The sequence below is a fragment of the Gallus gallus genome, chromosome 9, assembly GCF_016699485.2.
Source record: "Gallus gallus isolate bGalGal1 chromosome 9, bGalGal1.mat.broiler.GRCg7b, whole genome shotgun sequence".
Lineage (NCBI taxonomy): Eukaryota > Metazoa > Chordata > Aves > Galliformes > Phasianidae > Gallus > Gallus gallus.
Window position 1 is genome coordinate 4824593 of NC_052540.1, and position 13505 is coordinate 4838097.

Genomic DNA, 13505 nt, shown 5'->3' on the forward strand with positions numbered 1-13505 from the left:
TAGCGCGCCCCCTACTCTCTTCCTCCCCGCCAGCCCGCCCGGAAGCGGCGCGGGGCCGGGCCGGGGCGCTGCGGGCCGCGCTATGGCGGGCACGGCGCTGAAGCGGCTGATGGCTGAGTACAAGCGTGAGTAGCGGCGCCGGGCCGTGATGCTGCGGACTGGGGGCTATGGGGCGCCGGACTCGGGAGGGCGCTGGCTGTGGGGCCGGGGGTCCTGCGGGAGGGGGGCGGCGTCACTGCCTGAAGGCTGCCTGGGGCCTACAGGGTGTGTGGGGCAGGGGCGGCTCTGGGGCTGATGTCTGAAGAGCAACTGCGATACAGTGTCCAGAGGAGGGTGCGGAGGTGGGGAAGGGTTTGAGGGCACGGCGTGTGTGTGAGGAGTGCTGAGGGCCCGGGGTGGGTTCGGCCCAGAGCAGAGGAGCTGAGGGGAGCCCACGTGGCGGCTGCAGCTCCTCGCTGGGAGTGGATGGGCAGTGCCGAGCTCTGCTCTGTGTGACAGCGACAGGGCCCGAGGGAATGGCATGGGGCTGTGTCAGGGGAGGGGTAGATGGGGGGTCAGGGAGAGATTCTGCCCCACAGGAAGGTGGGCACGGCTCAGCTCCGTGGCAGTGGGCATGACTTACTGGCGTCTTAACACAAAACCCAAAACATCTCAAAAAGGTGAAGGAGTGCGCAGTTGGTGGACGCATTTAAGTACATCTTAATGAGGAATGACCTCGGCTTGTTTGTGTCAGAGTTGGATGAGCTGCGGCTAGCAGACAGCCGAGCCAGGGGAGCCACTGCTGCTCTCACCCCGCCAGAGGGAGCCGGGAGTCTGTGCCGACCTCGGGTACTGCTGGTGCCGGATGCTGGAAGGATGGAGCCCTCTCAGAGTGCTTCTGCCAGCACAAGCAGTCCGCTTCCAGGTGTGCTCATGAGCTGACCAAAAGTGGCTTTCTTTTGCGAGGTAGACAGTTTGCTTTTTGTTTAGTTGGTTTTGGTCTTTCATTTCCCAGCCTTGTGCATGACAAAAGGCAACAGGATAGGGGAAAATCCACTGTTTGTTGGGTGGAGGGTGCTGTTGAGCTGTAAGGACTGGCCACAGGAGATGGCTGCCTGCTCCGTGCTATGTGAAGGCCGTTTGCTCTGCAGGGATGTGGAGCTGGTTCTCACTTTGCCTTGGTGGATGGCTTCAGCCTGTACCAAACAGAGTATTTCTGGGTACGCGTTTTCAGACAAAACCCCGTGCTTGGTCTTGGGGCGTGAACTCTAACCCATCTGATGGTGACAGCCAGCCCTGGCCTGCTGACATGATGTCCTAGACGTACTGCTTTTCTCTGTTGTCATCCCGAAGCGCTGACTCAAAAACCAGCCACAGCAGGACTGGTCTCTGCTCCTGTCTGCTCTCCTGTGTAAGTCCTCTCTGTCCCCAAAGTACTTCTGATGCTTTGTTGTTGAGAAGCTCCATGATCTTACTAAAATGCCATACATAAATGAATTGCTAAGAGAAAACTGATACTAACTAACTAATGAACATTGAAAAGGATGTTACTTAATCCTTTACTACAGGCAGACACTGCATGAATCTTCTTTGCATCGTGTCCTGATGCAGCACTTAACATGACGTGAGATAACATCTTGTTTATTATCCTCCTTTATAGTTTCCCAACAGTAGGCGGATAGAGTGTTGTGAAAGGCAAAAGTAATGCTCTGTGACTGAGGGCTCAGTACTCCTGCAGACCTGAATTCCAGAAGTAAAGCAAAGCTTCAGTTCTGGTGGTCGCCTGCATGGCTGTCTTCGTGGCTGGGGTTGTGTGTTTAGTGGGTGCTCTTGTCCAGCTTCACCACCACACAGCCCAGCCCCTCCCAAGCGCTTCCCAACAGGCTGCCAAGCTGCAGCCTTGCAGAATTTGTTCTGCTCTGTTGAAGTTCTCTTCCTTCTTTCTTCCCTCTTCCCTTTATGTACTTCTGGTTGTGATAGAGATGTTTGGCAGTCGGTGCCTTGCTGATGGCTGCATTTTGTTTACCAGATTGCTGATTCTTTCCATTCCTGCTTTTTTTTTTTCCTTTAAATAAGTTTTGACTCTTCATTTTCTGTATCTGTGTGCATGTTTAAATCTGTTTATTGTCACCGTATGTGAAAAATGCCTGATGCTGTAAGAGCTTTCAACCTGTTGGAACAGAAAACCATTACTTCCTTCTGGGAGGTGCTGTGAAATGGCACTGTTTTCCCATCCAGGTGGAGCTGAAGGGAAGGTGGCTGTGAGCACCAACAGGGTTCATTTTGGTTTTTGTCCTCACTGAGAGCTTTGCTTGCATGTTTGGAGGCTGATGACTGTTTGCTGTCTCATGTATTGAAGTGATTTTATACTCACGTAGATAAAGCTTTCAAAAATCAGGTATAAAAAAGCAAGTGATTCCTGCTGGAGGATATGTTTGTTAAAATCCAAATTTAGAATATTTAATGGTCTTAAAGCCTAAAATTAATCTCTCAGTAGTAGCTTACGCTTGTGAGACTTAAGGAAACCTGCTGCTTCTACCTTTACCATTTCCTTACTGCATGCTCTTGAAGGTATCTTGTGTGTTTTAAATCTAAAATGGGTTACATGGGAAACACTCAGTCGAAGCTGTAGGTGCACAGGACGTGCAGTGTTTAGTTTCATGCTCCTTACAGGAAAGCAAAGAGGTGACCGAGTAGTGGGTTGTAACTCTGGCAGGTATTGCTGGGAGCAGCACAGGGTTAAAACCAGGAGGTTTGGATAAGGCAGATCTGCATGATGCAGAGCAGCAGGGGCGGGGAAGTGAAATGGAAAGGGAGGCACTGAGCCTGTGTGCACCCAGATCTGTCCCATCTTCCCAGCAGAAGTGCTGCACTTTGGCTGTGCCAGCTTTTCCCTTTCATTCGGTCTCAGCTTAAAAGCAAAGCTTTAAAGCAAGGCTTAGCTCCTCTGCTGCAAGCTGGGACTTCATTGTGTTTGCATTTGGAAGCAAATCCCCTGACTGTGTGCAGCACGACCGCCGTGCAAACCGAATGGGATGCCTCGCGGAGGATGCAAAGCTTCAACTGCTCCCAGTGCTGAAGAGAGGCATTGTTCTGAGGCAGCTGGTGGGCTGCCTGCCATGGGCTGCTCCCACATGCACTCACCACATGTGTGTGGCAGAGGGCTTGCAGCCACCCAGGCTCCTGGGACACCCCAGAGTGGCTCTGGTGGGGTGTGAATGCCCGGTGCCTTACCTGCCAGCCTCAGCTTTTCCTCGAGCCCCTCTGTTCCTTTGTTTTCCTCTTTGTTTGCCTCTTCAAAACCTTCTTCTTCTTCTTTTTTTTTTTTGTTTAGGATTCCTTTTCTGAATTTCCATTTTCTCCTTTTTGCCACGTTGCCTGTTCATCCTCCAGCCTCTGAGAGGCCCACAGTAGGACAGTGCTGATTGGGAGTTTGCCCTGTTTTGATTTCTATTTTGGAAGCTGCAGTGGGACTGAAGCAGCTGCTGCCACGCCAGCTCCTGGCAGCTTGTGCTTTGCAGTTCTTGAAAGCAGCGCCCCTCATTTCCTTTAGAGTGGTTCTAGACAAACCACGCAGTAGGACGTGTCTATCCATGTTTAAAAGGCCTTTCTTCATCCTTAATACCTCCTCCAAATCAAACCTCCTGTGCCCATTCACTGCCCGGTTATCGCCTTGCCTGGTCCTTCAGGATGGAAACCTCTGACTGATGTCCAGGGTAGGAGGTGAGCAGGGAGAGGTGGAGAAGTGAGCTTTCATCGCCCTGCAGGTTCCTTGCTCTGGGGATTTGCCTTGTGATTCTCAGCACCCAGCTGTACAGAACCCCTCAGCACAGCTGCCAGCCCCTGCATCCAGTCCCATTGGCATAGGGTCTGAAATATCAGAGCTCCTTGGATTTTCAGGGGAAATTGTGGGAAATAGCAGAATTCCTTAAAGAAAGAGCCCCAAGATCGGTCCAAATAGCTCCAGGAGCTCCCAGGTTTGACACCTTCATCTGCCTAGAACCATCTGCAAGCAGAGCTGCTGCAGACCCACTGCCAAGCTGGAAAAACCTGCTCTGTAATGTCCCTGTTCTCATATTCAGGATGTGTTCAGCCCTGGTACTGACCTCCAATCTGCTGCTCTTCTTTTGAACTTGAATCTCTGCTGAAGCTGATGGCAATCTGTGTGAGCCGGAGGGTTTTGCTGTCTTTCCTGCCAGCGTATCTCAATGGCTTTTGAATCCATCACCGCTTTGAGACAAAAATCTGTGCTCTGGTTTGTGCAGCATTACCCACAGCTCTCGCTTACAGCCCAGCAGGAATTAGCTTAAGCCTCTCATTCAGCAGTTCATGACTTTTCATCTTCCTCGGTGATGCGTTGCTGCTTGTTTTCAGGTTGCAGAATGCATGTGGTGCTCTGTGGTTGGTGTTTGCATGGTGTGAGTCGCTGGTAGACGTTCACTGATGAATTGGGAACTTCATCCATTTCCTATACAGAGCAAGGGTGGGTCAGTCAGAGCATGCTGTGTGCAGCCATGGCTGCACTCTCGGTCTCTTTCAGCTTGCACTGCCCAGGCCGCATGGGGCGAGATGGTTTAGATCTGCAGAACAGAGGCACTTGTCATTATCTCTTTGCTTCTGCTCCTTCGCCTTTTAGTGTTGTTTTGGGTTTTGTGTGGACATGCTGTGAAGTCTGAGTCGGTGCAAATAGGCTGTAGCAGTACAACCTGTTTTCTCTTTGGGTTCTTGAGTGTACACCTTTCTACCCAGTAGCATAGTGCCCCATGCTCGTGAAAAGGAACTCTTTTTGCCTTCCTTCCCAATTTCCTTCCACTGGGAAGACGAGTTCTGAGATCTTCAAAAAGCACAAGGCCTCAGACAATGTCCTTGTCTCTAAAACAGAGAGATATGGTTGTGATGGATGGACTCCTCAGTGGATGATGAGTTAGCTGGATGGTTGCACTCAAACTGTTGTGGTCAAAAGCCCCGTGTCCATGTAGTGTCCCTTGGGTCTGCTTTGGGACAGTGTGTGCTTGCAGCCCCAAAGGCCAACTGCATACTGGGCAGCATTAAAAGCAGCAGCATAGCCAGCAGGGTGGGGGGGCAGTGTCCTCCTCTCTGCCCTTGTGAAGCCCCACCTGAAGCACTGTGTTCAGTCCCTCACAGCAGGGAGGTGGAACCTGGTGTTTAAGGCCCCTTCCAACCCAAACCATTCTCTGATTCTGCAGTCATTTAGCTTTGTCTTGCACAGGCCTTCTGGATGTCAAACCTTGCCCAGAAAAGCAAGGCCAGAAGATTCCTCCTGTGGTTTCCTCAGGCTGTGTTAACATTCCTTGTCTTTTTTCTTTTACAGAACTGACCCTGAACCCCCCAGAAGGGATAGTAGCAGGTGAGATGCTGAGCAGCTGGTGCGCTGTGAAGTTGGAGCCTTACTTTCTGACAGCTCTGAGCATCGTTTCATGGTTGTTTTTTTTTTCCTCATAGGTCCTATGAACGAAGAAAACTTCTTTGAGTGGGAAGCTCTGATTATGTGAGTCAGTATTGCCTCTTTTTCTGAAAACAGCACTTGTACTCTATGAGTACTTTCTGGGAGAACAAGAATATTTAAAAAAATCTTCCTACTTTTGCATTACATTGACTTTGGCCTATCTGTGGATGGAAACTTTTATTCTGATCCAAACTGGGAATTATATTTGGAATTCAATCAGTGTGGTGGGGCAGCTTAAGTGATGATTTGTCGTGCAGGTGTCATAATAAGAAACACTTGGCATGGGTAATTTGCAGAGTTTACAAGAGTCATCATTCGAGCTCCACTGGATATATTGTGTATACAAACACTGCAGGAAACCATAAATTGCTTGTAGATGACAAACATTGCTCAACTGCAAATACAGGACAGGTTTCCTCAAGTTTTAAGGGGAGCAAAACGGTCAGATAGACCATCAGTGGTAGGAGAAAAAAAATCAGTGTCTAAAACTAGTTTACTTACTATTCGAATTTCTTGTAGGAAAATTGAAAGAGAATTGATCTGAGGTAGGGTTGAAATTACAAAAGAAAAACACAGCAGCAAAACAGCACTTTAAAAATCTTTTAAAATTCTTTACGTTTCATGGAACAGCTGCTCTTGAGAAGATGTTGGGTGTGGTGGTTCCTTGCAGAACTCTTCTGCTGATGAACAGCTCTGATCACTCCCTGCTGTGTTTTGGGGCGTGACAGACTTCTTCAAAGCTGCGTCCTCCTTCTGCTCCTGAGCTGATGGGTACAGTTGTTCACAGCTGAAGTTACCTTGAAAAGACGAGGTCTTACCCAGCAGCTTGCCAGTCCTTCTCTCTTGCTTCTTTTGCCTTACTGCTGTCTGTACCCTTCGCTGGGGGCTTTTGGGTGTGTGGAGATTTCTACAAGATAGAAGTTCTACAGAGTTGTTGGAGGGGAAGGAACAGGTCTGACAGTTTATACACATGACACGTAACAATGAGATGAGGAAGTTCCAGACCTGCCGCTGATAACCTGTCGGTAGGACTAATCCACACTCTGCATTTCTTGTGCTCTTTGGTTAGAGTGGTGTTTGCTGTCCCTGTTTGGGGCTGGGCACAGGGCAGGCTTTCAGCACAGCTCCTTGTGCTGCATGATCCCTTGGACAGTGTTGTCCAAGGGTGGAAAAGCAGCTGGCAGGCAAACAATGCCGTTCCTGTCAAGCTGTAGTTTATCACCTATTCTGTACAAGCTGCGTGGGGATCCTGCTTTCTTGCAAGCATGAAGCTCTAAGTTATTTTAATTCTTGGTAGATAGAGATTTGGATTACCACTGCTTGTTTGTGGGTCGACACAGAGAGCTGGTTGCAGCAAGGATGTCCTGTGATGAACAGGTTGCACTTCCTGGCAGCTCAGTCTCCTGAAGATAAATACCAGCCATGGAGTTAGGTAGATGACTGCAGTCAAAACCTGTCACCTTAGGCAACCGTGGAATCTTACTGTTCTTTCTGTAAGTGGGACAGTTACCACTTTGGTAAAACATGCGTTTTGTGATGTACTGCCAGCTCAGAAAGCTGTACATCGCTCGGTGTTTAGAAACCCCAGAGGATTTATTGCTGTTCTTGGAACGTGGAAAGAAATTCCTGTCCATCACTACTTTCTAGTAACAGAGATTTTGTGGTTGATGACAGCTTTCATGGGGGACACACAGCATACTTCTGTATTTGATTCATTACCTAGAAAATACCTTTTTCTGATGTTTCCCCTAACAAATTCTTAAACAGCAGAGGATCTGCTTGCAGACTTGAAAGCCCTTTAAAGTGCTGAGTGTTGAGCTTCAGGTCTTTGTCAGCACTAAATGAGAGGCGGAGGTGCTTTTAGGTTCTGAATCGTGTGTGTGTCATAATACACTTATATTTTAAGATCTGCTAAATTCTGAAGCTGTGGTACAATAGAGACATGTTTACCCTAAGCAGGCTGGGTTACTTTAATCTCTTTACAAAACTCTGTTGGTAAACATGTTTGAGTAGGTTTGGAAAGCCAGCGACATGACTTGTTTATGTTTGTGATAGTCTTCTTCAGTGTTTTGTAATCTCAAATGTGCTGTGTGAGACTGTGGGATTGAAAGAAGTGCAGATGAGGTGATTAAAGTAAGGTTGACTTACGTTTGAGAGGGATGAAATGCAAAATGTGGATAAGTGCTGTAGAAAAGAGAACAGAATATTATTCTGCTGTCCACACACTTTCTAGAAAGCTAGAGTACATCATCACTAACAAAACTGAAGGAAGGAGAGACTTAAGAGGGGAAAAGACATTGCCCATTTAGCAATCTGGAGGTGGGCTGGGTGATGCTACAGAGACTGATGTAGAAGCTCGGCCCAGAGATCATTTTAAAAGGCTTTTTTAAATATAATAAATAACAATGCTAGTTTGTGTTCCTGGTGTTCTTGCCTGCAGCAGCAGTGCTGGATAAATGTTGAACATAAGCGTTCTGCATTGACATGATTGAATGATAGGACAGTTCTTTTGCTTATGGATTAGAGCTGTAGGTTGAAATACAACATGGTGATTTTTCTGACTAGTGGAAGCTTACAGCCTGGTGTTAAGTGTGTCCTTCTGATAAGGCATCAAACAGGAGCTGACTTGGAGTATTTACAAAAACCAAACCTTTGCAGCCGGGTGCCTCATTCCTGGTGATAAATAGCCCCAGCACGTCGATGGAGTTTATCAGCTCCATGTCTTGACACTGCGTGAGGTCTGACAGGCTGTGTTGTGTTACGCAAGCTCATGAATTTAACATTTCAAGACCAAGTTTTGTCCTCTAGCATGGAATTCCCCTGTTCAGCATCTGATGACTGTGGGGTTTGGTCTTTTTCCACCCTCCTTTTACAAATGAGAAACCACTTACAAATGTACTCGAAGCCATGGTTATGGCATTAATTGCCGTTATCACTTCAATTTTTCCCCCTATTTTGGCAGGCACTACTCTTGTTTTTTTTTCCCCTTGCCTAAATAACATCAAGCTCATGGAGTTCAGAATCTTCATATTATGTCTTGTATCACAGGAATTGTTCCTAGCATGATTTTCTCTGCTTTGGATTCAGCATAGTTACATTTAGCACGGGCACTGCAGGAGTAACACAACTTTTTGTTAACTTCTGCAATTCGTATCAATGTCTTTGCCATAGCTGCTGGGAACAGGACAGGATAGGCAAGAAACAAATGCATGCAGAGGATAAGACAGACTGGTTAGATCGCAGTGCACAGTGACTGAGTCAGATCTAAGGCAGTTGGTTCACATGCAGGTGACAAGTTCCCTCTGACCCTAGCTGAACGCTGCTCTTGGTTCCTACTGCATTTCAGTGCCTTGTGTGATTATAGAACTGTAGAATGCTTAGGTTGGAAGGGGCCTTCATGATCATACAGTTCCAGCCCTCTGCCCACCTACTAGATCAGACTGCCCAAAGCCCCATCCAGCCTGGCCGCACGGAGAATAGCACAGACGAAGTGCTATGGCAGCTGACAAGATGCTGATTGTTACGCTACAGAAGGGTAGAAATAGCTTTGTGATCCTTGAGACTGAAGAGGACTAAGGGGAAGTAAATGTTCATTACCAGCGATGGCTCAGGTCCTTCCTGGGCTTGGTGCTGCCCTTGGCACCTCCCTGCAGCTTGCAGTCTGGGTGTGCAGGGGCTGGAGGAAGTTTGCAGAAGGGCATCCCATGGGGAAAGAAATGTTTGCTGGCCTTTCTGCTCAGTTGGAAGGATGCTGCTGCTGTGGTCTGGGCTTTTCTTGGGGGAATCCTTAGCAGGGGGAAAAGCTCAGGGAAAATCCCAGCAGAAGGCGCAGAGGTCCCGAAAGTGTGATGTGCTGTGAAATCCCTACCGAGCAGGTGGTGTGACTGCAGAAGTGCCATGCTGTTTGCCTTGCTGGCTCTGCTGATAATCCTTTTAGAACTGAAAGCAGTAAGTTTAACCATTGTGGTCTTCAGAGCGTTTTGTAGTTGCAAATGCTGTCTTGGATTAACTTTAATAATTTCTTTGAAGTTGACCTTGGCAGCAATGAATGGCTGAAACAAAAGCAGTATGCTCTCTTAATGCAGGGCCTAACTTGGAGCATGTTGGGTTAACGTATTTGACAGAAGAGCCCTTAAGGCTGTGTGTTTGCTCTCAGAACAGAAGACACCCACCAGCTTTTCAATGCGTGTATGTACATACTCTTAGAAGTTCAACAATAAGCTTTGAAAATGCAGCTGGAATTAAAATCCTTGTGAAAAAATACATTCAGTTTACCCTCAGATGCGAATATTGAATCCTGGCTAAATTTAAGGAAGAGACCAGAAAGGGAGCATACATGGTTTAGATGCTTTAGTTTGTTCTACGTAGCTGCATTTCTCTAATCTCACCTCGTGTCAATACTCAGGTTTGAAGTGCTCAGGTCTTGTGTTTAGCTGCCAGCCAAGCCTTCTGAATTGCTGAGTTTAACAGTGACCCTCTGTGGGGCTTCCCAGGCAATAGAATCCTCATTTCAAATGCTCTCTAGTAGAGATGTGAGGTTTTCTTGGCTGAGATGTTAAACGACGAAGCCTGTTTCTTGATCTTTCCAATCAGGGGAGATGCAGTTTGTTTTATAACTTCCAGCTGGTTCATCCAGTTGGAATAAATCACATGAAATCAACTCTGTTGCTTACCTTCCAAAAATGTTTCGTGTAGAGAGGATAATATAGTTGTCTTTGTATGCTCACTCACTCATGCTTTGAACTAGATGCTGAACACGAGAAGGAAATGTTTCTGCAGGAGCCTTGATGAAGTTATTTCTTTGTGTACTTTTGAGGGAGGGAAAGCTAAATGCCTGTAGTGTGCAAAGCAGCGGGGCTGTCCTGCATCTGGCAGTTGTGGTCCCTGGGCTGCATTTTTATTTTTACCAAACATCGTGTGGTTGCACTCGATACTGGCAGTTTGAATCCTCCCAAGTTTTATAAGCTACTTTTGAGCTGCAGCATTTGACATCTCTGTCTCTGCAGCCTAACAGCATCTTCAAAGACACAGGAGTCCCACACCTGCCTCTGCCTTCTCTTGACGTGCAGACACTCAAATCCTGGAACATGCCTTGGAGCCAGATACTCCAATTATAGCCAGACACACCCTGCTAATTAAGCCGTGTTGTGACCTTCCTAGTAATTTAGTGTGCAAGCTTTGATTTTTTTTTTTATTTTTTATTTTTTCCCCCCATTCCCTCCCAAACCCCATATTTGGATTGTAGTTTATGAGGTGTGGGATGAGAGTGTTTTAACTCTTAGTATTCCAGAGTAGATGATATAATCCAAACCTAGGACGTCTCGTTAGACAAGAAGCTGGCGAAAGAAATATATGTAACTCAGGTGAATCTCTTTTTATCTCTTTTTAGGGGTCCTGAAGATACCTGTTTTGAGTATGGGGTTTTCCCTGCTATTTTGAGCTTCCCGCTTGACTATCCGCTAAGTCCTCCAAAGATGAGGTTCACGTGTGAGATGTTCCATCCAAACAGTGAGTCTGATGCATGGGGAGCAGGGGGGCTTTCACACCACAAACAAACAGCTTCTGCAGAGAGAGAGCAGGCATCCTGACCCAGGGATGAGTGGTGCTCTCCCTGTCCGTTCAGTAGGCATGTGCAGCTACGCAGCAGTGCTGCTCTTTGCTAGGATATCTCTCTCTTGTCTCATTAATCCTCACATACCTTATGATGTTAAACAGCCCGGTAGATTCCAACAGTTCCACTGCCTTGAAGATCATTCCAGGAATACTTGTAATTACTGCGTTATCAGTCTGAAGATAAATGTTTTGTACACGATGTAAGATTTAGTAAAACAATACTTTCCAGTATTGCTCTGTGGTTTGTATTTAAGTAGTTTTGTGCTATTTTAACTAGTGAAATTATTCATATTGACCAAAGTTTGGGTGCAGCTTTAGTTGGCATGGCTTTTTTTTTCCCATTAAACCAAGGCGTGATCTTTCTGAAGTCCAGGGTGCTCTGTCCATGCAGCTGGCACACCTGCAGGCCTCAGTACTAAAGACTTTGCTGGCCTTTTTGCTGCAGCTATAGAGCTGACAATACCTCAGCTTTATTTCTCTGGGGACCTCAGGGGAAGGAATTGAAGTAACAACGAGTACAGCTTTTTGCCTTGGACTGATAAAAACCTTAGAACTCCTTTTCACAGCCCAAATTGCTACTTTCTGGAGTCAGTCCTGGCATTTACTGTAAGATCATTAATACATCTACCAAATCAGCATGGACTGTGATCATATTGTTGTCATCACCCAGATTTGATGGGCTGGACCCATGTTTGAAGCTATTAGGCCTCTGCCGCTTGAGAACAATAAGCAGCAAACACTGCCCTGCTGCCTAGGGTTTCCTTCTCAGCTGGCATTCTGACACTTCTACAATGCAAGTCTTAGTCTCAGCTGGGAAGCTATTTATTTGTTGTCTTATTCCAAGGAATTTTGCATTTACTTGAAGTTCCTCTACTTTCCTCTTCCCAAAGTACTACTGACACAGGTTCTAGCCCATTTAAGCCACAAACAAGCCCATATTTTTGTTCTCACATGGGGGGCACATCTGTTTGCACATCACAGCACAGAGCTGTGCAGAAGTGCCCAAGGCAGTTCAATGTCACCTCTGCAGCTCTGACATCTGCAGCGGCTGTCAGCATATGGGAACTGCATGGCCATTGTTGCTCCAGCTGGACTAGTTCACCCAGACTTCTTGGTGGGACTGGTCTGCATCCATGCAGTATGCTGTTGTTCTAGCTCTGGGCTTGGCTTGTAGATCTCTGCTAGGGGCTACTTTGTGTTACAGAATGCAGTGTAGCCAGGAGGGGTCGGCTGCTAGAGGCCCAAACAGCCTGACTCAGCTGCTACACATGGGTATTTCCATGACTCTGGATCATGTTAATGAAAATTCAAGGTCGCAAGCAGCAGAGAAGTTTGCTTAATTCTGTTTTACTGTCATGGTCCAGTGGAGGACTCCAGCATGCATTCAGTGATGTATGACTGTTACCGTGTGATTTAAACAGGACTAGTCACCTGCTTGGAGCTATGGCTGTGCACTAATGCTGGGCTTGTTCCACCAGGCTGCAGCTCTTACTTGTTCCAAGGAACCTTTCATTGGTTGCTAAGTGATCTGAGTGCTTCCAGCAAGCTTGGGGGAGGTGATTTGTAAATTTATTTAACATAAATTTTTGTTAGATTTTTGTCTTCCAGGTTTTTTGCAAAAGGAAATTTTAAACTGGGTTTATATCAGTCATACGAAGGCAAAGTCCAAAAGATCTAGAGGGGCCAAGTGTTTCCTTGGAGTAATAGTCAATCCCCTGTACTTCTTGCACAGTTTACCCAGATGGGAGAGTTTGCATCTCTATTCTTCATGCTCCTGGGGATGATCCCATGGGATACGAGAGCAGCGCTGAGCGGTGGAGTCCTGTGCAGAGTGTGGAAAAGATCCTCTTGTCCGTCGTTAGCATGCTGGCAGGTAAGGGCTGGGGTTTTATTAGCAAGAGCTCAGGTAGCTTCTGCTTGATACGTAGCTAAAGCTTCTTGCATCTTCACACTTAAGCTACTTGGCAGCAATCAGGGTACTTAAAGCCCTCATATTTATTTATCAATAAACCAATTTTCTTGAAATAATTGGGAGAAAAAAAAAGACTGAATTAGTAAATTTCCAGCTTTCTGACAACTGCACTCTGTTCCTTCTGGTCAGCAGCAGCCAGGCACAGGGTGTTGGTCAGGTAATGGGTCCTGAAGTTCAGCTGCTCCTGCACAAAGTGGTAATGGATTTGGCTTTAGCAGCAGAAGGGTTATGAGGCAGAAGGGTTAGGAGTCCATGGCCTCTATTTGCCAGCCGGTTCCCTTGATTTCTGTTTGGCAGCCTGGGAAATATACCCCATTCTGCCATCTCCGATATAAAGGAAGCCTTCTTGAGAAGCTGTGTGGTGACAACAGTCAGTGCAACTTCTTACCTTAAGTCCTGCAAGAACGATGGATCAGATCTCTCATGCACGTCTTCCTGACAGATGGATCTTTTCCACCTTGTGGAGAGTGTTGT

General features: G+C 46.9%; 1 protein-coding gene across 2 annotated transcripts in view; it reads left to right on the forward strand.

The window, feature by feature from the left end:
* UBE2G2 (ubiquitin conjugating enzyme E2 G2) overlaps nt 1-13505 on the forward strand; it is a 17209-nt gene continuing 3704 nt past the window's right edge. The window contains exons 1-6 of one of the 2 annotated variants that reach the window (XM_046898404.1): nt 37-125; nt 734-904; nt 5312-5347; nt 5443-5488; nt 10836-10954; nt 12792-12932. In XM_046898404.1, the coding sequence (XP_046754360.1) occupies nt 83-125; nt 734-904; nt 5312-5347; nt 5443-5488; nt 10836-10954; nt 12792-12932 (556 nt within the window). In that variant the 5' untranslated portion in view covers nt 37-82. 2 annotated transcript variants of the gene reach the window in all.